This window comes from Anolis carolinensis, chromosome 2 (genome assembly GCF_035594765.1).
Source record: "Anolis carolinensis isolate JA03-04 chromosome 2, rAnoCar3.1.pri, whole genome shotgun sequence".
In the NCBI taxonomy this organism is placed as follows: Eukaryota; Metazoa; Chordata; class Lepidosauria; order Squamata; family Dactyloidae; genus Anolis; species Anolis carolinensis.
Window position 1 is genome coordinate 214662479 of NC_085842.1, and position 25842 is coordinate 214688320.

Below are 25842 nucleotides of genomic sequence, written 5' to 3' on the forward strand. Positions count from 1 at the left end.
AATGATCTAAAATTGTTAATATTTATGACTCAGTCTTGTGTTTGAGACATTCATTTTAGTTCATTTTTTCAGCGGGATTAATTTTTTGTTTATATTAAAATAGACAAATTAGGAGAATAAGGCCCCATCTACATTGCTATATAATCCGGTTTCTGATTCTAGATTATTTACTTTGAACTGAGTTATATGGCAGTGTATACTAATATAACCCAGTTCAAAGCAGATAATCTGGGATCAGATACTGGATTATATATAGTAGTGTAGATCCAGCCTTAGTGTGGTGTCATAACTTGAGTATTAGCCTCTAAAAAGAGGTCTATACTGCCATACAAGGGTTCAAATTGTTGTTTGGTCATGGAAGTTTAGGCCCTTTCCACAGAAGCTGAATAAAATCCCACATTATCTGCTTTGAACTGGGATGTATGACATTGTAGATATTCCAGTTCAAAGCAGATAGTGTGGGTTATTCTGCCATGATATTTTGGGTTATATGGCTGTGTGGAAGAGCCCTTCGTTTCCGGACATTACCCTTCTGATTTTTCTGCATTGTTATTTACAAAACCTTGTATGAAAAGAGAACCTTTTCCAGTAACTCCTGAATATCCAGCTGTGCACTGCAGAGGATTATGGTGCTTGTACTAAGGCAGGCCAAAGACACCAGCTCCTGTCTGATCTTGGAAACTAAGGGCCCTTCCACACAGCCATATAACCTAGAATATCAAGGCAGAAAATCCCACAATATCTGCTTTGAACTGGGTTATCTGAGTCCACATTGCCATATATTCCAGTTCAAAGCAGATAATGTAGGATTTTATTCAGCTGTGTGGAAGGAAGCCTAAGCAAGATCAGCCCTGGTTAAGTATTTGAATGAGAGGCCACCAACAAACCAGATGTTGTAGGCTATATTTCAGAGGAAGGAATTGGCAAAATCTCCTTGTATTCCTTGCCTAAATAAACCTTGTAAAATTCATGGGGTTTCCATGAGTTGGCAGACAATTTAAAATCACCTGCTGTGCACACAAATATAGAATACAGGGGGATTTCATAAAAAATGGGCCAGGGCTGCTATTCTTTTCCTAGTTAAAAGAGTAAAATTCAAGTATGATAAGCTACACCTGCTGATGTTTCCTCTTCCCCAGAGAGATATAGGAACCTTGTCCTCTTTTCATGCTATCAGTCTAAAACTAAGCAAATAGCTACTTGATAAACTAGGCTGACTTTGGAGCAATTGGTCCTCCGGATATTTTGGTCTACAATTCTTACAATCCTTTGCTAGCAAGCTGATAGCTTTATTTTTTAATTGAATGTCCTGTGGCTACAGAGATAAATCATGTGGAAGCAAAGGTAACTGTTTTTAATCTGTCTTTTTAGCCAGCCTAGGTCTACATGCCTATGCATAGAAATGCACACGCATGTGTCCTCTGAAGAAAACACACTTTAAGAAAGGTGGCAAGGACAGAGTGGTTTGTGTCATGACGTATCAGTCATGCAGGGTAACCAAGAAAAGGGATTTGCTAAGTATTTAAAACATAGCTTCTGATCACATTTGAGATGCTAGCTAGAGTATGTTTGAAATGTGCAAAATTTACTTCACAGTTAATACACTAAAATGTTTGTGCAATAATATACTGTTGAAGAGTTTACTGTTTCCAGGGTTAGAAAATTTAGCCTAGCTCTGATTATTAGGTTTTTTTTCTAATATCAGGCATTGATGTCACTCTGCTATGTACTGTAATTCCTGGTTACAAAATTGAAAAGTTTATAGAATGTGAATTTAACGGCTTAAATCCAATTGTGTGTTTTGTCCAGAGTATATCTATTAAACAAGAAATCAGTCAAGCTCTGTCTATTCTATGGTTTATTCTAGGAGATGACTGAAACGGCTGTGGGTTCAGGTGCACTGAGAGTCCTTTGTATGAATGCTGTCACCTGCTCATTCTGGTTTTGATGGAGGAAAGCATGGATATTGTTGAATAAGTTGGATCCTGTTCAAATGGGTGGGTAGGTTAATCTGGAGATTGCGTGGATTACAAGGAAGGTAGTTAGTATTATTCGCATTGTTTACTACTGGTTTCTATGTCATTAAGGAATTCAATCTGCTCAACTAGGACTTATTAGTGAAATGGAAGTTGTAGATCTTTTACCAATTTTCTAGTAAGTGAGCTCCACATAGGAAGAGCTGTGTGAATCTCCCTGACTGAGGCAGATCTACAGTGCCATACAATCCAGTTCAAAGCAGATAATCTGTATTTTATATGTCAGTGCAGATGGGGCTTTAGACCTCTTGCTTTATTCCTGGATTAGTTTGGAGGATGGGTGCTTTTGCGGGTGAGGGAGCTGTCCCTTGCTGTACTTCCACTCCTAAGACACCAGGAGAGGCTGATACTACAAGTCATTAGCATCATTCACTAGAATTAACTCAATACCTCTTACTGGGGCCCCTTCCACATACCTGTATAAAATCCACATTGAACTGGATCATATGGCAGTGGGGGCAAAGATAATCCAGTTCGAAGCAGATATTGTGGATTACTTGCCTTGATATTCTGGGTTATATGGCTGTGTGGAAGGGCCCTAAGAAAGCCTTTGACCATCCCCAGTCACTCTGCTCACCCCCCGCTAAATGGGAAAGAGAGATGTATTTATGCAACCTAGCTTAAAAGACTAAATAATAGAAAGTTAAGATGAAAGTATGTTGAGGGATAGTGATGATAATATAAGAAGAGAATTATTGGCCCAGAACAGGTAAGCTGTGGAACTCCCTCCCCAGAGATGTAAGGTCAGCCCCCTCCCTTTTGGCCTTCAGAAGGAAAGTGAAGACCTAGCTCTGGGGTCAAGCTTTTGGATAACTGTGCAGTGCAAGAATAGATGTCTAAAATGTATAATGACCTAGGAATGGCTTTAGACCATGATTTGGTCAGGGTGATTTTTAACTGTTGTAATGTTTAAATTTTTAAATATTTAATATTTTAAGCTTTGATTTTATATGTGTTTTGGGGCATCGAATTGTGCCATGTGTAAGCCGCCTTGAGTCCCCTTCGGGGTGAGAAAGGCAGGGTATAAATGGGGCAAATAAATAAATAAACAAACAAACACTTTCTCCATCAGTGACCAGGTAAGTATCCCTGGGCAGGTGTAAAAGCTCTAGCCCTTCTCTGATCATGGAAATAACTCCATTTGGCCTGTTGTTGCTATCAATTTTATGGATAGTTGTTGCTATGAATTTTACGAAGCATTTTAATTGTTAATTGTGTTTTAATTGTATATGTTGTTACTGTATTCTGCTTTATTGTTGATTTTTGGGCTTGGTCCCTATGTGAACTTTTCCGAGTCACCTCGCGGAGATGGAGGCAGGTTATAAATTAAGTTTTATTTATTATAGATTATTACTATTAATGTCATCCATGGACTTGTATCAGGTCCTATTTCATTACAAAGAGACCCAGCTAGTGTGCATTCTATGCCAGTGCTTTTATTATGAAAATACCTAATGGGTAGCTTTCAGTGACAGTGTATTCTAGTCACTTCAGACTTACTATGTGTAACTAATGGGTACATGATTGTACTAGTATAGCATTACACATCGGCTAAAGCAATATATTTGATTCATTTATGACATATTTCTATTTTTTAGATAACAAAATAATGGTTCAGAGCCAACCCTCTTTTGAAATCATGATTTTTGGCTTTTAAATATGTTAATATTTCTGTGCAGAGGATGATGCAACATACTTTTAGACTCCAGCCTTGTTTGCAGATAATATGTTACCAAGTGGGGGCCTTCATACAGTTAAAAAGAAACCTAACTGGTTTATAATGTACAGCTTATATCAAACCTAGTTTCAAAACACTAGGTCTGTCTCCTGTCCTTGATACTCCATTTCTGGGGTGGTTTTGTCTATAGTGTGTGGCAACTTCGAAGAGGAAAGGCATACATCTTAAAAATGCACCAAATAGTAAATCTGCCAGGAGATATGAAATTTGAAAAAAGCTAGACTCATAGAGTTGGAAGAAACCCCAAGGGCCATCCAGTCCAACTGCCTTCTGCTTCGCAGGAATACAGTACACAATCAAAACATCCTCTGACAAATGGATATCCAGCCTCTGTTTAAATAATCTTCAGAGAAAGAAACTCTACCACACTCTCTGAAGCAGGATTGATATTGAAATAGCCCTTGGAAAAATTACATTTTCTGATGTGTATATTATGGTCTCTGGAAATCTTGATATTGTCTCTATGAAAGACCTAGTTTCTTCTATGTTTGAAGAGGTCTTACAGAACCCATGACTTGCCAAGCCAAATGTTTGTTAGGCATATATTTTGAACTGGCACGTGTTTGGATGCTGCTACAATCACCATCTCTTCATGGTTTTTGTTTTGCAGTTCAGAATAAAAGGAAGGATTTGTCAGCCCCTAAAGGGAGCTGGAGCCCCAGCAGCGAAGTGTGTTAAAGCACTGAGCTGCTGAACTTGCAGACTGAAAGGTCCCAGGTTCAAATCCCGGGAGCGGAGTGAGCGCCCGCTGTTAGCTTCAGCTTCTGCCAACCTAGCAGGTCGAAAACATGGCAATGTAAGTAGATCAATAGGTACTGCTCCGGCGGGAAGGTAACGGCGCTCCATGCAGTCATGCCAGCCACATGACCTTGGAGGTGTCTGCGGACAACGCCGACTCTTCGGTTTAGAAATGGAGATGAGCACCAACCCCCAGAGTCAGACATGACTGGACTTAACGTCAGGGGAAACCTTTACCCTAAAGGGCTGCTGTATATGCTTTGTGGGTAAGGTTTGGTTGGTGTGTCCCATTGTTTTATATTTTTAAAAGGAAGGATAAGAAGCCATTATCTGAGGGTTTAATTTAAATTTCTCTGCCACTTTAGTATGTGACAGTGCCTTAAAAGGTCAGCAGAAGTGTGGGAAAAGTGGATTATTATTATCTATGAGTGGGGAAAATGACGGAGATGAGTTGCTTTTAAAAATCATGCTTAATCTCTTTATTACTTCCTGATCACTGTGTTGCAATTTCTCTTTCTCTTGTAGAGCCAGCCTCTTAAATCAGTTCAAGGCTCAGAAGAACTTCTCACACATTTTTTTATTCCCTCTGTTATTTTCCATATCTTGGCAACTTCATAAAAAAAAGGCTTTGTAAACTTTGTGGCTTGGCCTGATGAAACCTTATTGAAAGTTATAGTTTATACTTGTTCCCTCCAAGGCAGTACTAAAAATAGAAATTTTATCTGAATGTAGACATCAAATAGGAGGATCCATAGCCCAAGAAGAAAGTCGTTTACTCCCCAGCTCATGCCTCAAATCAACTTTACCTTGAATAAAAGAATAATCATGTTTTATAGTTCAGAAGTTGGCTGACCTGGGACTGAACCTTAAAGAAAACAAGGATAATTACTAAAGAAATGCCGTTTCCCTTTGAGGCCTGCTTTCAGCTCGCTCCTCTAAGCACTTATATTTAGCACTTGTGATCTCATTGTTAAACATACTCAACTTCGCTACTAATAATGGGAATAATGATAAATATAAACTTGTAAAATTAATATTTGAGTTTCAGAGTGCAGGCAACATTTGAAGGAGTTTTTGTCTTTCTATTTGAAAATTGTAACTGAAAATCATGGCAGTCTTAATAATAAGCTAGAGTCCTGACTTATTAAACGAAAATAGCTGTGCTTGCACATAAGAAAACAACAAGATTCCTGTCTTACCGCGAACGAGTCCTGTACTGGGGTACTTGACCCATTTGCATCTGCTTCTCTTTGCTTAAAAGTAAGCAAGAATACACAATTTATTGTGACATAATCTGGAATTATGGTATTTATCGTGTCAGAAGCAAATTGAGAATACAGCTATAATGTATTAAAAAAACCACAAAGTTCAAAACTTGGCATTATTTTAAATTTCCTTTGACCAGAAGCTTCAAGTGCCTGGTGTCGCTATAAGGAGATCCTCCAATGTGCATGTGGCCTGCCAGGGCTCAGACTGTATTGTAATAAGTGGTCTGTGGTTTGTTCTTCTCCACACTCACATGCCGTGGACTCAACTTTGTAGCCCCATTTCCTAAGATTGGCTCTGCATCTCGTGGTGCCAGAGTGCAGTCTATTCAGCACCTCCCAAGTTGCCCAGTCTTCTGTGTGTCCAGAAGGGAGTTTCTCATCCGGTCTCAGCTATGGATTGAGGTTCTGGGTTTTAATCTGCCACTTTTGGACTCTCGCTTGCTGAGATGTTTCTGTAGATCTTAGGAAGTTTTTTCTTGATTTAAGTCATTGGCATGCTGGCTGATATTTGAACAGAGGAACGACTTACAGTATGGAATTATAGTTTAACATGCCCAAACAGATTGTCCATAAACAGATTAAGTACTACGTTATTAAGACTAAGTTCTTTCATGAAAGAGAGAAGCTGATGGGTATCCAGCTTCTGTTGTGTTTCAGGATGCCATGATCCTTGTTTTATCATTGTGTGTGGATATAGTCCATGTCTGTATCTTACAGTTTGGAAAAAGGTACACAAGTCCAGGAGATGTATGGAGATTGATGGCATGTATGTTTGAATGGACTTTACATCCAAATAAAATCTATGCATGTGTAAAACTAGTATGTTGGTCATCTCTAAGCTTGGAACCCACCTTTCAGACATACGAGGGACCAAATGTTGCTTGGCTCTCAGTGCTCTAGTAACAATACTCTTTTTTTAAAGTGCAAATAACATTGTGTATATGGCGGTGTGATTAACTCTTTCTCCATCATAACTCTTTCCAAAAGTGTCCTGTCCCCTGGTCTCTCATTAGCTCTGGTAAGGAAGGTGCTGTTTATAACAGCTTGTGAATAGATCTTTTGATTAACACTGAAGCATAAGACATACACACCACCTGATTAGATGCTTGGAGCAGATTTTGGTAGTTTAAAAAGTTTCATATAAGCATTATGTTTAATGTAATTTACTCGTACTGTTCTCTCTTGTAAGGATCTCTTAAATATAGAGGAGTGTTCATATGTGTTCCCTATATGGTAGCCATGATGCAGTGAAGAGCTGCAACAAAAGAAAAAGACAGAGGAGGAATGCTTGTTAATACACTCAGCCCTCCATATTTGCTGGGATTGGGAGCACAGAACCCCCACAAAAGTGAAAAACCACAAATAAAAATGCTTTTTTAAAAACCTGGGATAATATCTTACTAAAAGTACATTTTCCAACACAAGTTTGTGATCGACCTCCTCCAGAAGGCGACCATAGAATCGCATTGGAGGGATTCGAGATTTAAAATCTGATTACTGTAACCAAATTTGCAAAAGTCAAATCTGCAACTGTGGAGGGCTGACTATAGTTTTGATTTTCCTTTTACCAGGGCTTAAATATTAGTCGCCAGGGTTAGAATTGGTGAAAAAGGGGGCTTTGTGCTGCATCTTCAGTCTCAGAGGTGCTATAGATTCCTTTGCATACTGTAAGAAATGAAATGACCCTTCATGAAACAGCACCACAACTTGATGTATTTTAATCTGTCATTTCCTTGCCTCGATCCATAGGGAAAGGTAAGAAATAAATACTGATATTATCATCCTCCCAACTCTAGTCCTCATATAAGTGGACTTTGAAATGGGAACAGAGCCATTCCAAAATATCGATTCAGAAGAATAGAGAAGTGGTGACAGTGCAGGTGAAACAGCGGGATTGCACTTCCTCAGTCCCTTTCTTAGTATAGGTAGTCTGTTATAGTGCCTATCAGTGATACTTTTTAGTGTCCATACAAAGTCTGTAGAAGAAATAAAAGAGGCACATCAAGAACAGCTGCTGAGCATGAAACTAATGCTTGCTTGCAATTTGATCTTTAGCATATTACAGAGGTGTCCTGTGACAAGGATACCATCTTCATTCAGACACATTAAGATCTGAGCGTATGGCATGGGTAATTTTCAGACACTATCTCAAGAGAATCCTCTTGCAAATCCACTTACATGCTTTGGGACATCTTTGTATCGGGCATGGAAGATCTGCATTACTGTGGATGGTTCTCGGGTGCGTTCTCTGTATGTGTGGATACCCTGAGTAGGATCTTTAAAGTGTCACCATGGCTTTGGGATTGCTGAGCATAACTGTGGAATCTATCTACTACTTCATGGCTGCCCTGTTGCAGGGAAAGAGTAGAAATGATGGACAAGTTGCCTGTTTTCCAAGCAGCTTCTCCCCCTGTTATTGATTATCTCATTCAGGAATCTTTAATCAGTTTCTGAAAAATCTTGGGGGAGCTTAAAAGACAGTTTGAAAACCACTGAAGCAAACATATGAAACAATGCTTGTATGAGCATTTTAGCAAGTAAATGGATGAATGAAATGGAAGTACTGTACATGTTACTAAAAACTTTCCCTTTCTTTTAAATAACTCTTATTTTGTTTAATTAGTTCAAACAAAGCTGCTTTGCAATTGATAATATGAAATACAGTGGGTCCTTCTGAGGCAAAGGCTCAAAGATTTTCCAGGTTTAGTTGGCCAAAATGTTGAGAAAGTGTCAGCTAGCTAATGATGCAACCCAGGACCTGTCTTTACAGCACCTAAAAATGGCATTTACCGAGATAAAAGGGGGGTGGTTATATGATGCTGCTACTGGTAAATCCACACTGATTTGCTGCAGTTGATAAAAAAGGGATAAAAATGTCCCCTTTTATCTCAATTCCAGCCAGAAAATGAGCATATTTGTATCACAGTATAGCCCTCTACTTGCCAAAAAACATGATTTCCTTTCCTACCCCCTGTGGAGACTGCTCCAGCCCATGTCCGCTTTTTAAAAGCCCGAAACAGCTGATCAGTTGATTGGGCTGTGAAATGGACACACCGCTGATGTAAAGGAAGCACGAATGGAGAGCAATTTAAACTCTCTGAAACTCTTTATTTTAAACTTTATAATATTAAACAGAACTTGAATAAACAATTGGAAGAAGAGAAAAAGCCAGCTGAAATTTTTTTTAAAAAGAATCCACTCCATTATGTGCTGAAGCTCATATGCGCACATGCAAATCTGCTTATATTTATATTAAGATGTGTGCATAATTGCATATACGTTGCAGCGCATAACAGTGATTTTTAACAAAACATCTTCTGCTGGTTGTCCCCCGTCCACCTTCCATCTTGTTTTGATACAGAGAAAGCTTGTGAGGACAACGGGCGACCCAATCCTGGGACACATAACAGGTCTGTGTGGAGACCTACAGTCGGTTCCCAGGATTTTTTAACCCCCATTTAAAACACGTATTTTGTGCTGTCTGGAAGTGCCTGCAGATAATAAATATAGTGATAATAAAGAGCTAAAATTAAAATGGAGTAAAAAATTCATTCAGCCAAATATTTTCATTAGCATCAACTGGTATGCACAATAAAATAAGGGAGAGGCCAAGGGAAAATGTGGACATGACTATAAAGGAGTGACGAGGAGGCATTTCAAGTAAGAAAGTTTGTGAGGATAGGTTTTTCCACTCCCTCCTTGCTTAACCCTAATCCTTCTCTTAACCTCCTTGGTATTTTCCAGTTTTCTCTCTTACTGATTATTAATTTCAGCAGCTACAGAACAATGTCAGAAGGCTGTGGGAAGGGAACCAATATTCAGTGCTCACTTCCCACCCCCATATTTCTGTGCTTGAAAACTTCCTCATTCCCTATGCTTTAGCAGCAGCTAGAGACCTGTGTTCTGTGATCTGAGGTTGCCACCAATTGATTCTTTTGATGTTGCAGGATTATGAAAGTCTAGCAATCCAGCCTGGCGGAGAGGCGTATCTTGTATTATACAAAGATATAGCGCTCCCAATTGCTCTGGCACAAATGCAGTATGAAATAAAAATGGGGCATTTTTTCCTAGAATTTGATATTACAGGAGACTGGATGGAAGCTGTTACATAAGATGAACAATGTACAAATTTTTGCAGGCTAGCATCTTGGATGTTGCAGCAGCTGCTTGTCTTCTCTGAGAAACTGATGAGTGATTTTAGTGTTGAAACCATGGACAAAAGTATATTGCAACTTCCACAAACCTTTTCCAGTTTAGCTAGTATTGGAGACTGCAGAATTTGCAGTCCAATTACATCTTTGGGATGCATTTTGCCTTCCTCTAACCAGTGTACTCTCTGTTGAACCAACTGCAAGTACATGTATGTCCTGTTTTTGCTCACTGATACCACAACATGAGACTGCTATTACAAAGTGGCAATATGTATTTAATTGCCAAACACACACACACATACACACACACATGAACAAAAATAAACTGTATATAAAACCACCATACATGATAACAAATAGACAGGTAACAAGATAATGATGTTTCAGTTGAAATTACGTAACCATACATATAATGCAGATTTTTAGAACGCTTGGTGCATAATGGTAGTCAGTTGTGTGTCTTTGTATCTAATATAATATACTTTAGATAGGTATAAATGCCAGTTGTGCAAATTCAGAGGAAGTCCTGATTAATTTGTATTTACCTCAGACTAGAAATTCCCAAATGTGCAGCTGAGATGTAATTATGGTTCCCCAACCATGGAAGCAGAAGATGGAGAAGCTCCATTCTCTCTGCAAAGGTAAGACTAGCAACAGATCATGGCACAGACCCTTGAAGTGCTGGTATGAAATATTAAGAATAAAGCTAAAGAAAACACTAAGTCATCATGCCTATATAGAATTTAAAGGTAAAATAGATTTGCACCATTTTGCATACTTGATCAGAAGCTGGAAGATCTCTGGCCCGAAGCCAGGAACTCTGGCAGGGAGTTGCAAGAATGCAAAAACATTACCTGTAGCCAAAAAGAAAGAAGTCTCATTACATAACAGGTGAATCTCTTCAAGGAGCAAAGAACAAATGGAGAAGCATAAGGAGATAGAATTAGGGTAAGCATCCTGAATGTAACTGTTCACTAATTTATGCACACTATAGGATCAAAGAGAACTACTATAATAAGCCATGCAGAGAAACAGAAGGAAAGCAAGAAAAAGGTCAAGCACAAAACCTCTTGCACAAATTATGAGAAATCATTTTAAACCAGGAGTGAGGATGCTATTCAGACAGCAGGTGATTATACTACAAAATCAAGAAGAGATAAAAAGATAATGGGAACAGTGTACACTGAAGAATTATAATTTTTAAAAGATAAAAGGTTGTCAGATTTATTTTAAGAACTATTTGAAGAAGAAACCCACAATTTTAGTGGAAACTATGCTTAAAGCACTTGGAAGAAATAAATGTAATATACAAATAGATCTGATTCAAGCTACAGAATCCATGCAAATTCTAATTAAAATCTGCCAACAAATAATGCAAAGTAAAACCGTGGTCTGTAGGCTAGAAATACTCAGTATGCATTTCAGTACCAAATAAAGGGACACCAGGAATCACATACCACCAGATCATTGTATTAGTCTCCCATGCAAGCAAAGTTAGGTTCAGAATTTTAGAACAAAGACGTTTTTCAAGCAAGAAACACCAGATGTCTAAGCTTGGTTTTGGTCAGGAAGAGGCCCCAGTGATCATAGTGCATGCATACATAGTATATTGGAGTTCACCAGAGAATTTCAGAAGAAAATCAACCTGTGCTGCATACTAAAGTCTTTGATTGCAGATCATGAAAACCAGTTTGGTCTAAAAATGGATGTACCACAACACTTGATTGTTCTAATGTAGTCAAGACAACAAATTGCCATCATGAGAAACAGAATGGTTTCTAATTGAGAAAGGAATTAGACAAGATTGTATTTTATTATCCTATCTGTTTAACTTGTACACGAAACGTATCAGGTGTAAAACTGGGTTAGGCTTGGAGAAAATGTGAACTTTGGAAGAAGGAACATCAACAATCTAAGATAGGCAAATGACAACATATTAGCAGAAAATGATCAAGATTTGGAACCAATATTGAAGAAAGTCAAGATAGAAAGTGCAAAGGCATAGTTACAACTAAATAATAAGAAAACAAGACTAATGACCATAGTTGATTTACATGTCTAATAAGCAGGTGATGAAAACATTGAAACAGTTACAGATTTTCCATTTCTTTGTTCAGTCACAAAGTAAAAAGAAGTTTTTAGTCAAGAAACCAGGGGACCATTAGGTCTTGGAAAGCTAGCTATAAAGGAAGTAGACAAGATTGTCAAGTGCAAAGCTATAGTACTCAATACCAAAGCCAAAGTTGTCCATGCAGTTATATTTGCATTTTTATACATGGTTGTAAAAGTTGGACATAGAAAAGAGCTTATAGGAAGAGAATCAACTCAATTGAAATTTAGTGCTGAATATGAGTTCTGCAGATACTATGGACTACTAGAAATCAAACCCAAGCAAGATACTATGGACTATCAAAAATCAAGCCCAGTCAAGGTGACTAAAGAGAGACTTTAGACATGACTCATAGATAGACAATGCTTTGATAAGGTAGAAGGCTCTGTAAAAAAACACAGGTTGATGGAAATCACAGCTAACCTTTATTGAGATGGTTTATTGAATCAGTTGTGACTTTAGAATGTCTTTGTGTTCTATAAATGGAGGGGACCACATGAAACTGCCTTGTCAGTTGACTGGATCATCACTGCTTCCCCCTCTCTCCTGAATTTGTTACTAGTGTTAATGGGGATGAATTCCCTGTGTGTACTGATACATGCAGAGTCCTTCTTTGAGTGGAGAATAGGGGGTAGCCTGCATAACTTGTGAGAGATGGTAAAAGTTGCAATCCAACAGCATTTGAGGATCATGGATTGCCCAGCCCTGATGTTGTGGTTCTCAACATTTAGAGAAATAAAGATGGAGAACTCATTTTCTGGTCTGTCTTCAGAACATTATCGTTTTTTCAGTACATGCGTATTATCTCATCCCCCTTTTCATCCTCCTGTATCTTTTCTGAGCAGTTCCTGGAAGAATAAATGGGTGGATTGATGATATTCCTTATGGTAAGTAGGTCTAAATACCTTAAAGATACAACCAGGCAGCCCTGGTTAGTGCTTGGATGGGAAATTACTAATGAATGCCATGGGCTGTAGGTTATATTTCAGAACAAGCAACTGTCCAAACCACCTCTGAATATTCATTGCCTAAGAAAATCCTATGAAGATTCATGGTCTTACCATGAATTGATAGGAAACTTGAAGGCACTTACATACACATGCAAACACAGAGAGTATTGTGGCAAACAGCCTCTGAAACCTCATACACTATTTTCCAAAACAGTTTGAACCTGCTAAAGTCCTTCCTTGGAACAAAGTTAATGATTAATTTCAAAACGACTCCAGTTTATCATTAAAATTGAATTATAATATTCCAAAAATGTAGTCCTAACGCAAACGCTTTTGGGACTGATTTGGATCCTGCAATATTAACTTACCTATACTGGTTTCTATTCTTTGAGATCGCAAATGAGTATTTTTGGGCCTCCAGACTTCAAAGAATATTTTGGGGTTAGGAGGGCAAGTAATGCTTTGTGTGTACTTTATTTTTAAGAAAGCCTGGCAAACACTCATTGAACAAAAAGCATAATATTAGGGAGAGTTAATGGTTGACTTGCATTCTTTTTGCTCCCAGCATATAACACTATGTCCATCTCTGCAGAGTCTTATGTTCAGTCCTATTCTTACCGCTTTATTCATACAAATGAGTCTCTTTCCGGTAGGGAGGTTCACAACACAGTTTTTGTTGTTAAATACAGAATGTGCAGACCATTAAGGGGATTGTTTGGAAAGCCAGCTTTCATGTACAGAGAGCATCAGTGGAAATAGAAACCGCATCTAAATATTGCAAATAAACAGAGGCCCCAGGCATTGCGTGTCATAGTGTTGGGTATCTGATGTGAGGGTGGAATGCAGGTTAAAATGTCTTGGCTCTGTGCTCATAACCCTTGGAAACACAACATCTCAGATAGTGTTGATTTACAGATGCATTGGCTTTGGCTCCTTTCTCCATTTATGGGGTTTTTGACATCTTGTCTCAAAGTTCTGGTCCTTAGCCAAATAAATTATAAGAGATTATATGGCTCCAGCTTCCCTTAGTCCCAGGAATCTCTTTACTAGGAGTTTGTTTTCACTGTCCCCTGGTGAACTTTGTTGGATATCTTTGCAACCAACTCATTCTGAGAATATGTGGGGTAAATTTTGCCATGTTTAATGCAAATAGATTTGTCAAGTTAGTGTTATTTTTATGTAGTGCAACTGATCATATTTTATAAGATGAATAATATCTAGAGATAGCCAGACATTCCATCGGTTCCATAATAATGCTATTGATACAATAATAAAAAAATTAATAGCAATAAAACAATAAGTATCTGTGTTGTACTGCAGAGCATTCAAACCACTTTTGTACATAAGGATTTTTTTCACTTACAGAAACCATTCTCTTGTTTTCACTCCATAAAGTTCCTTGGAATATTTTCTGAGAGAGAATCGTTGACCAACCCGATTTAGATGTATAATGCACCCAAAATTATACAGAGATGGGAGTTATGCTGGTGAAATGCATCTCCCATCTTACAAATAGTTAATGGAAAGAAATGCTGGGAACTGCCATCCACCTTTCTATGGAGAGCTACATTATTCCCACTAGGGCCCAAAAGGTTTTAGTTTAGGTTTCTCCTTGGCTATAAAGCTTACCGTCAGTGCATCTACATTGCAGAATTCATGCAGTTTTAACTACTTTAAATGTCATGGATCAGTGCTATGTAATCCTGGAAACTGTTGTTTTATGAGGTATTTAGATTTATCTGTCCAATAGTTCTGATGCCTTACCAAACTAGAACTCCCATAATGATGAACCGTGGCAATCAAAGTGGGGTCAAACTGCCTTTACAGCAGTGGTTCCCAACCTTTGGGCCTCTAGGTGTTTTGGACGTCAGCTCCCACAATTCCTAACAGCTGGTAAGTTGGCTGGGATTTCTGGGAGTTGAAGTCTAAAACACCTGGAGGCCCAAAGGTTGGGAACCACTCTATGGCATAAATGCATCCTGGGTCACTTTGGGCCAGTCAGTCTGTCTCAACCTTACATAGTGATTTGTTTTGTATTCCTTGGGGGAAAGGCACCAAATACAGTTATCCCTCTATCCATGGATTCTGCATCAATGGATTCAACCATCCGTGGTTTGAAAATGTCCCCCTCACTAGTCCCCAAGCTAATTCCAAAAGAACAAATCACTTTATATAACTTATACCATTTTACCACACCACTGTATGAAATAAGACTTTAGCATCTACAGACTATGATATCTATGGAGGGACCTGGAAACAAACTCCAGTGGTTACAAAGGATCTACTGTAATACTAATAATGGCCTTTAATACTCATTTAATTTGAAAAAAATGTATGGTAAAAATATGAAATTACAACAGAACCCCTGTGTGCAGAAGAGATCTAGAGTTAGGATGTGAATATAAAATGTGCGCCTGTATGTTTGTTTGCTTATACATGCACATACGTGTATATGTGTGTTGGTACGTATATGAAGATAGGTAACAAATTTAACAAATCACTAAAATAATAAATTATTCAAATAAACAGTACAAAGTCCAAACTAAATAGCAGCATGAGAGAAGGTCCATACTACATAAATTACTTATCAAAAAGAAGAGATTCCCCAAGATCTCACCCGATTCTTCATTTAAACAGAAGCCATGCATATTTCAACTAGGAGGCCAATATAACTTCTACGTTGTTCAGTATTTTCCCCCCAGACGAAAGGTAATACTAAATGTTTATACAAAATAAAATGTCTCGTCCCCATAACTCCTGCACAGACTGTTTAAATAAAAAATTGGGTGAGACTTTGGTATGCATGCTATGGACTCACAAAGAATAGTGAAGAAAATTGATGCGAGGAGAATAGTTCATTTAGAAACGAAGTACCTGTAGCACTTATTCTTTGAACACTTTTTTGTATTGTCTGCTAAAGATTTCAGCCTGATTTTTAGGCCTGACTAGTGTAGATTTATGACACCAGTATGGTGTAGTGTAATGCTTTGATAGTTGGTCTTTAAGGGGGTGTCATTCAGTTCCATGCTCAACCATGGAAACTCACTGGGTGACTTTGGTCACTTCACAACTTCTCAAACTTTCAGAGGAAGGCAAACACCTTCTGAACAAATCTTGTAAAAAGAACCCTGTGATAGCGTTGCCATCCTAGTCAGTGTTGTGTGGCACGTACATAACAACAAACATAAGTAATCATGAGAATCAATTGAACTTTCATAAAGTGAAGACATTCCAATAATATTTTTCCCCAATAAAAGGGCTCTTCTTAGCATGCTGCACTTTTTTTGCATTTCATTTAGTCACATTTGAAATAGTCCCAATCTAAATAGATCTTTTGTATGTCTTAATTTGTATATGTTTTTTTAACTTTCTTTCTTTTCATCTTATAAACTACTTATGATTCCTAGCTTTAGGGAAAAACAGAATAAAACAAACCAGTGCATGACTTAGAATGAGGTCACTTATATAAAATTGCAAAATCAAATGATTTTTTTTGGGGGGGGGGGGGAGGGGAGATATTTTCAAGCCATGGATGGTTGAATATAGATGCAGAATCCTTGGTTATGAAGAGTCAACTGTATATGAGGAAAAGAATCCCAAACATCATTACAGAGAGGGATGTCAAATATAAACCTTGTGCAAGATAGTGTGACTTAGATTCTGTGAAAGAAGAATAGCTTTATACTTTCCTGAGTCTCTGTGATAATGGCCAGGTGTCGCACAGGCTTAGAGGATTGAGATTGTGGGTTAGGTGAGTAGGCAGCTAATCCTCTATCCCACTGATTCCCAACCATTGGAGTTTTGGACTCCCATCTCTGAGAGTCAATGGGGATATTTCTCAGTTCTCTACTGCCCTGTTTTTTGTTGTGGGCCATCAACTTGTCATGCCAACCCTTTTCCAATCCAGTAGAATTATCACCTTCCTTGTCAAAATGAGGTAACATCAAGCATTCAGGATTCTTTTTCTTTATATTTACTTTGAATTTGCTAAAGCTAGTCTAATGTAACGTGTTGTACTTTAATGTAGAAACACCTAAGTTTGAAAATAAAAATAATACTAGTTTTGCCTTGTGATGAAGGAAGTGGAGAAATGAGGGAAGATAGTTGCTCTGTAGTTCTTGAAGGATCTGTAGCATAGGAAAGTGGCTTTGTAGTTTGGTGAGGCATCAAAACTCTTTGGTAGAGAAGGCTTTGACATTTTGTAAAACCATGACTCCATAGTATTAAGCCATAGCAGTTCAAGTGTTGACAAACTACATTTATTCTATGGTGTAGATGTACCCCAAAAACTATTCTTTCCTAACTGCCTGGAGTTGCTAAGAATTGCAATGTACTTTATTTATTTCGTGTCAAAAGCATTGCACATCAAACAAGTCCAAAAGTGATAAAATAATCACAAACAGCTAAATAGTTTTAGACCAAAAGCGGGCAACAGCGACCGCATTGTCCGTAGCTTTAAACAATTCCTCCACCAGGGCATTGTGGGCAAGCATACATATGTGGAGTTGTTTGTTCAGCTCCACAGTCACACAAGGTGGAGGATTCCTCCAGGTAGTGCCATCTTGCCAGGTTGTCTTTTGATCTGCCCACTCCGCTTCTGAGTCTACTTAGGGACTTCCAAGTTGCCCATTCTTGGTTTGCCCCTGGAGGAAGACCCTCATGGGGGCCATCCAGTTGGAATTGCCTGGTTTAGCTGCCAAGAGGGACACCCTTGCTGTTGCTGGAGGAACATCAAGAGGAGTGGTGGTTCTCATGAAGCTTTTCCTTGATTTGAGTCTGGTGGGAGGAGGCTGATAGTCATGCAGTGGATGGCTTTCACAATGTTTGACCTTATTTCTCTCACAGTTAGCAGCAACCCAAAAGCATTGCATTGCAATGTACTTTACTCTTAGCATAACCTGAGAGCACCAAGTTGGAGAAGGTAAAACACTTCGACATATTGATCTTCGAGTTTTGCATGAAAATGTATGCCCCTTTCCTCTTCTTACAATGTACTGTGAAACTATAATCTTTTTGGCTTTGATTTGGCAGCAAGTTGATCTTCTGTTATGGCCTTTAGCAGAACATCGCTTCTGAAGAGGTATGGGCTCATTTTTGATAAGAACATCTCAGATACTCTGAAGAGGATCAAACTGCCCCTAAGGCTTTGAGATGGTAAAGTTCTTCCTGGGTTATTTAGATTTGCTGGCAGCTGTTAATTATTGATAGCAGTTTAGAGATTAGCTGCCTTGTTCTGAATCTGGGTAGATCACTGAACTGAAAAGTGTTTTAATAAGATTCCAAGACTGGCTTATCAACGTTAGTTTGCTTCACCAAATTATGCTAGTTTTTACTTTAAGATTGGATGTATTTCATGTTGTATGGAGTTGTAAAGTTTGTACATGAGACTTCTTGGTGATGCAGCGAGTGTGAGCCAAATCCCTGGCTGTGCTCATGTTTTGTGTAAAGCATGCTGGGCAAATTTGTTTTTTGTGTTTTTCTGGGAAATTAAAACACTGCTGAAAAACAAGAATAATTTATAATATTTAAAAAATGTGATTGTAAATATCCAAAGGCATTTGAATTGTTTGTTTTTATTTCTCTGTTGCTTTTGGCAAACACATAAGGACAAAGGCTATGTTGCTTTCTAGAAAACAGCATGTTTCTGGAAAAGTCTTATGGAATTTCATGATGCCAAGTTTGGGAATAATTTACCCTTGGCTGGAAGGCTACATTAATATCAGAAAGAATGTGAATAAGTGGAGGAGGGGAAAGAGAAAAGAGAAAAATGTATTTTATATGTGTGTTTTATATGTGTGTAAGTTGCCTGTTGATTTATGGCAACCCTATGAATTTGATAGTTTACTTAGGCAAGGAAGATGCAGAGGTGCTTTTCCCGGTTCACTTCTTCAGAAATACAGCTTTCAGCACCTGGTGTTTGGTAGTTTTTCATTTAAGTACTAACCCTGCTTAGCATCCATATAAAAGGAATGTGTTCTGCATATTGTGGATTATGATTATGTCAAGCTAAAGGATGTCACTGACTTGAAGGGCTCTTCATACTAGTTGACGGAAATGTGGGCTCAGGGGAAAAAGTAAATATCCTGTTTAAGTTGTATGAAACAGAGAGAAGATAAAAGATCCCAAGTGAAAATGAAAAACGTATTGTTATCCCAGACTTTCAAGAACTTGTGATTAATGTTGAAATTAGACTACAGATATGTTTATCTTTTTTTATTAACAATTCTTTAATAGGGTAGTAGGAAAACTACAAAACCTATTTTATCACACTAGGAGCAGGAATCCCAATGTCAAGTTGCCGGTGGAGTTTGATTTTGTCACCTAAGCAAAAAAGTCATTATGCTTTGAGCCACTGACTTGGCTATCTTTTTGTTCTGTGGGGTCCTTCCGAATTCTCAGCGATTTAAATAATTATTGATAATTGAGTTCTCCGAACAACTGATATGATCTGGTACCTATCTAAGGGTGCATCTCCATTGTAGAAAGAATACAGTTTTGTTATTTATTTATTTATTTATTTTTCAAACTTATATGCCGCCACAATTGTTGTCAATTGATGCTGCATTAATAGCTATAGCTCAATCTCATGGAGTCATGAAAATTATAGTTCAGTGAGTTACTATTATTACTATTATTATTTATAACCCTTTTTATCTCTTGATTGAGACATAAAACAAACTCACAACATTTTTAAAAACTGCAATTTAAAATGCACAACATACAAAGATTGTGATATAATTAAACTTACAAATCAATTAAATTCACTTAAAACATTGTAAAGATTGTCAAAAAAAATCAAATACAGCAGCACCCCACCCCACCTCCCTCATAAAAAAATTCCTCTTTAAAAGTCTACCTGAATAATAATATTATACAAGGTGTTTAACCTTTGCTGCCATCACTTTTGGGCAAAGAAGGCGAAAGACCTTGTAAAACTACAATTCCCAGGATTCCATAACATTTAGCCATGACAGTTAAAGTGGTGTGAAACTGCATTCATTTGGCAGTGTAGATGCAATTCCTGACCCCTCTCTCTTCCCCCTCTCCATTTGCGTGCTTAAGAGAGAGCGTTCACACACGAAAGAGAGATTTCTTTTGATTATTGCTGTAGCTTATTTGTTCAGTCGCTTCCAACTTTTTGTGAACTCATGGACCAGCCCATGCCAGAGCTCCATGTTGGCTGTCACCACCCCTAGCTCCCTCAAGGTCAAGCCAGTCACTTCAAGGATACCATCCATCCATCTTGCCCTTGGTCGGCAGCTCTTCCTTTTTCCTTGGATTTTCCCCAGCATCATTATCTTCTCCAAGTTTTCCTGTCTTCTCATTATGTGGCCAAAGTATTTCATCTTTGCCTTTAATATCCTTCCCTCCAGTGAGCAGCTGGGCATTATTTCCTGGAGTATGGACTGGTTGGATCTTCTTGCAGTCCAAGGCACTCTCAGAATTTTCCTCCAACACCACAGTTCAAAAGCGCCTATCTTCCTTCACTCAGCCTTCCTTATGGTTCAGATCTCACGTCCATAGGTTACTATGGGGAATACCATTGCTTTAACTATGTGGACCTTCATTGCCAGTGTGATGTCTCTACTCTTCACTATTTTATCGAGGTTGGTCATTGCTCTCTTCCCAAGAAGTAAAGTAAACGTCTTCTGATTTCCTGGCTGCAGTCTGCGTCTGCAATGATCTTCGTGCCTAGTAATACAAAGTCCGTCACTGCCTCCATGTTTTCTCCGTCTATTTGCCAGTTATCAATCAGTCTGGTTGCCATAATCTTGGTTTCTTCGATGGAAATCTGCATTTCCCTGATTAGAATCCCCCCTTTCTGCTACTTTGGGTTCATGGTAGGGAGTCGGAAGCACTTTTACCACGTAATCGCTTGATCTCCTCTTATGAGTTGTGCTTAGAATATGGAGAAAACAAAGTAGCGGATGGGGGCTGGTCACTCTTATCAAGTGGAGCAGTTTGCTGATCTACACAGAGTATGTACCGTCAAAAGACAGATTAGAGCAAATTGGGACAGAACTCTTTTGAGAAGGCATGATGACTAAACTGAGACAGACCATGAGATGACAGAACTCAGTAGAAAAGACAATGCTTGGGAGGCTGTAGGAAAAGGAGAATACCATATTACACATGGATTGAGTCAGTCAATTCTGCCTCTATTCTGCCTTGGTCAGACCACACCCAGAATACTGTGTCCAATTCTGAGCACCGCAGTTGAAGGGAGATGTTAACAAGCTGGAATGTGTCCAGAGGAGGATGACTAAGATGATCAAGGGTCTGGAGAACAAGCCCTATGAGGAGTGGCTTAAAGAACTGGGTATGTTTAGCCTGCAGAAGAGAAGACTGAGAGGAGACATGATAGAGGGAGTAAGCTTGTTTTCTGTTGCCCTGGAGACTACTAGGACACATAACAATGGCTTCAAACTACAGGTAATGAGATTCCACCTGAACATTAGAAAGAACTTCCTAACTGTGAGAGCTTTCAGCAGTGGAACTCTCTGCCCCGAAGTGTGGTGGAGGCTCCTTCTTTAGAGGCTTTTAAACAGAGGCTGGATGGCCATCTGCTGGGGGTACTTTGAATGCGATTTTCCTGCTTCTTGGCTGGGAGTTGTACTGGATGGCCCATGAGGTCTCTTCCAACTCTAAGGAAACCACAGTCCGGAATATGCAAGACATGATAACAATGAGAAGTAATTTTATTCCTAACCTGCCTCTTCTCATGACTCAAGGTGGGGCACAACATAGTTAAAAGCACAACATTCAGTAAAATAAAGATGTTGGTAATGGGTTCAGGGGGTTTCTCATTCATAGAGTCCCCATAAGTCAATGCCAGCTCAAAAGCAACAACATGTTGACCTAAATTAAAAGCAACTAACCTGGTGTTGGTTTGACTGTAGTTGCTTCTCTTGTAAAGGTGAATAAAACACACCTCTGCTACAGGGGTGGGCAAGCTGTGGCCCTGCAGTTATTGCACTACAGGTCCTATCATTTTTGCACACCGACCAGACTGGTTGAAGCTGATTGGGTTTCAGCAGCATTTGGAGGGTTGCATGTTTAGCACCCGCCTGGATAAAACACCAGTTCTAAAATAAGCCTCTCCTAATGCTTTGGGGCTTCTGGCATGCTGCAGAAATAATGTTTGGTTTGGTAAAGCTTGGGGTAGACAAACAACAATTGCACATTTGATCTTGCTTAATCAAATGTGAGCAAACCCTTTATGGATCTGGAATAAACTTGCATTCCTAATTTGAAAGAGATTTTATTTTGCCATCAAAAAAATCAGTTTGCAGACAGTGTGGATCAAAACACCAGGAAACAATCCTAGAGTACTTTGCGATGACAGATATCTGAAAATGAAGTACTCGACGGTCAACATCTTTCTTAAAACAAAACAACAGAACCTTTGTGTGGTTCAGAGGGCAAATGGACTGCAAAACATTATGATTTGTTTTAGGAGGTTCTCCTGTGGCTAAAGCAGTGCTCAAGGTAGCATGTAACAAGAAAAGCTGCAAAAAACAAATATCCTATTATAATGCTAGTTTAGCTCATTATTTTTTCCAAAGCTGTTGAAACCTAGGAACTTAATCTGACAAATACTATTAATAATTAAAATTATTTTGAAGGGTCAGTGAAGAGATGCTACCTCAGAGGTGCATGGGAATTCATTAAATATGATACCTTTGAGGTGACTCAATTATTTGGTCCTTGCAAATGTCTTCAGGGGAATAGTTTTTGTGTTTGCTGAGTTTATAATACACTGAAAGCTTTATGGACTAGATAGCTTCCACCAGAAAAACACAACTTGGCAACTTTCTCCAGAGGGACCATTCAGAAGATCTGTCATTGCAGTTAAATATAATATCACAAAAACATGTACCAGCATAGGGCCTCTCCAGATGTTCTTAGGGTATTATTTGCAGGAGATATTGCTGAAGATAGGTTGAGGTGAATCAGTTCTGAATGGGAGTGGTAGTAGCCAGATTTCTTCATGCATAGCTATTGTAAGAGGATTTGTAGGAACCTACAGCCATTTATAAAACATATGGGTGGAATAGATTTCTAGCATCGTGATTTCCATCCAATGCAGTTGTGTTAGTAAGCCAATTTTGGTGTTCGTTTTCTTTTAAGGCAGATGCTTGCAACTGGAAATTTGAAAATTATCCAAACTCTTCTCTTGAGTATCAGAGCAGTGCAAGAAAAGTGCCCATTTGGTGTCAACATAATAGTGGTCAAACGTAGTGATAATTATGGAAAAATTAAAGCTTGTGATTGGCAGTTTGCATATCTTGTGAAATTACCTTTGTGACTTCTGTTGGCTTTGGAACCGCTTGTGAAGTTTGTTAAAAAAAAATCTAGGTGGCAGCACGATTGTATGGACAGATCATAACTACCACATCTATCAAACGAATTCAGTGCAGGGCTTGGAAAATTGCATTTCATAACAAAAGGATTCATATCCTTAGTACCTTGTTTCGATTCCTGTAAAATTTGCTTAGATGGATTTGGTACCTTTTGAAAACAAATTCCACATTTTCATTATGTGTGTGTGTGTTAGATTGATAGATTGTTGAAATGTTCTAGATCAGTGGTTCTCAACCCGTGGGCCCCCAGATGTTTTGGCCTTCAACTCCCAGAAATCCTAACAGCTGGTAAACTGGCTGGGATTTCTGGTGTAGGCCAAAACACCTAAGAATCTACAGGTTAAGAACCATTGTTCTAGATGATTAAGACCTCAAACATCTTATTTACACTAGTAAAGGATCTATTGTGTGAGGCTTTCTTTAAAAAACACAGTGCACAAAGTTTATTTCATTTTTACCATTGATGACTTTTGTTTCTTTTCTATTAAAGGTACGAACACTCTTTGTCAGCGGCCTGCCTCTGGACATCAAACCCCGAGAGCTCTACCTCTTGTTCAGACCATTCAAGGTAATTTTTTTTCTGTTGTTGACTCCTAAAGAAATGCTGAGACTGAAGCACCAATATACTCATTTGTATGGATATTTTGGTTCTCTTTTCTATTATAAATGATGGATTGCCACAGTAATATGTTCTTCTAGAGAGCCAGACAGAAATTCAGATTTCTGGATATCTGGATTTTTTAAGCCTCAGATGAAGGCTAACATAATATCATATTTCAGACATAAACTTGGCTTAGAAGACTTTCCCATGAACCAAATGTTGGCCAAGAGCCCAAGCAGAGAATAACAGCAAATGTCATAGCAGGGTGATTAAGGTTACAAGTTATAAATACTAACCTCTAATGATGAATTCAGATTTTGAATAAAAAACAAGAAGGCCTGCATGCAATGTATTTCATGGTAAGCATTTTGCAAGCCTGGATGCACCTTCTAGTTGATGTTTGAAGCCCACTTTAGGTAATACCCCAACATCCCTTCCCTTCCTATGCATTGCTTGATGAGCTTTTGCTGAAGTCATCGTCCTTCTTAGTGCAACAATTGTTACATTCAAGGTTTTATTACTAGATAGCAAAATGTCTTATCTTTACACATCATACTTCTTTAATAAACTTTATGGGTTATTTACTATGTATAGAATTATTTCTCTCTCTCTGTCTCTCTCTTAAGTTGAAGTGCTTTAACTTCATAGCTCTCTTTCCTTATTTTTCTTGGGGAGCAGGCAATATCAGTGCCACTTTTCTATACTGTGGCACTTCAGATGCAGGTATTCCCCTGTTTGGAGGCAAAATGTGTGCATTTATATCTTGAGCTGCTTCCAGTAATCAGAGTGTCTTGGATTATTGCGTGTATTTAATGTGAGCATTTCAGGTCATGTTAAATATACTGTAACAGTTTTAATCCCACGAGAGAGTGAGTCTAAACATCTTCATTTTGACTTGCATCCCGGCATCTCCTGAATACTTGTTCCTGCAGAACTGTTTTGGGAAAGCATCAGTGACTTTGTGACATTGACTGTTATTCTGCTCTGTGCCCTCATCTCAGAACTGTTTGCATGCCTAGCAAACACACCTCACATGAAAGAAAACGACAAAGCCTGTCACATTCAATAAGCTTGAAATCAACATCAATGCATTATACAAAGATGAGCAATAACCAGCGAAGGTAGTTTCTGTCTGAGACAGACGGTATGGCATTTGGGGAAGTAGGGGAATAAAAAGAATTCTAAAAGATTGAAGTGAGTGGAGCACATGGCGGAGGAAAATGAGATAGATCCACTAATTAAATATGAGCTAACACTGAATGTAAAGACAGAAAAAGAACATGATAGGTTGTTGCCGTTAGGTTTGGATGGCATGCCTTTATGTGGTACAATAAGTTACAAGTCAATATTGATTTTAAGAATCACTTTGTTAGTGACATGCCATTTTGAGAATTTGGAACAGGTACAAACCCAAGTTGTGTTCCCAAGAAACCATTGTGGATAGAGATCCACAAGCTCTTAAGCTATCGTATTCTATACTATCAAACAGCTTTTATAGCTAAGAAGTTCTTAATAAACCTTCTGATTACTAGAAAAGTAACTTGGAATCTCTGGTCAAAGTATTCGTTCCAGTGAGATTGGCCACTGAGAAACAGGTTGACTGGATTAGATGGACATTTGATATTATCTAGTAAGGCTATTTGTGTTCTTAGATTGGAAATATCATATTTTGAAAGGGAAGCAACAGATATGTGATCATCCAATCCAAAGTGGGAAAGGTAAGTAGCAGAAGCACATTTACACTGAAGTATTTGTGTGATCGTTTAAATTATAATGTGTGTCTTTATAGATTTAATCCACTGTAGACAGAGCTGTAGCCAAGGGGGGGGGGGGTTGAACCCCCAAAATTTTCAGGTTAAAAAAACCCGGTTTACTCATGAATTTTA

At 38.5% G+C, this 25842-nt stretch overlaps 1 protein-coding gene across 1 annotated transcript in view; it reads left to right on the forward strand.

The window, feature by feature from the left end:
- The window catches only part of rbpms (RNA binding protein, mRNA processing factor), a 109880-nt gene that overhangs the window by 17234 nt on the left and 66804 nt on the right, over positions 1-25842 (forward strand). Inside the window, exon 2 of the mRNA XM_008116633.3 lies at positions 23846-23923. Within this exon, the coding sequence (XP_008114840.1) occupies positions 23846-23923 (78 nt within the window). The remainder of the gene's footprint in view (positions 1-23845; positions 23924-25842) is intronic.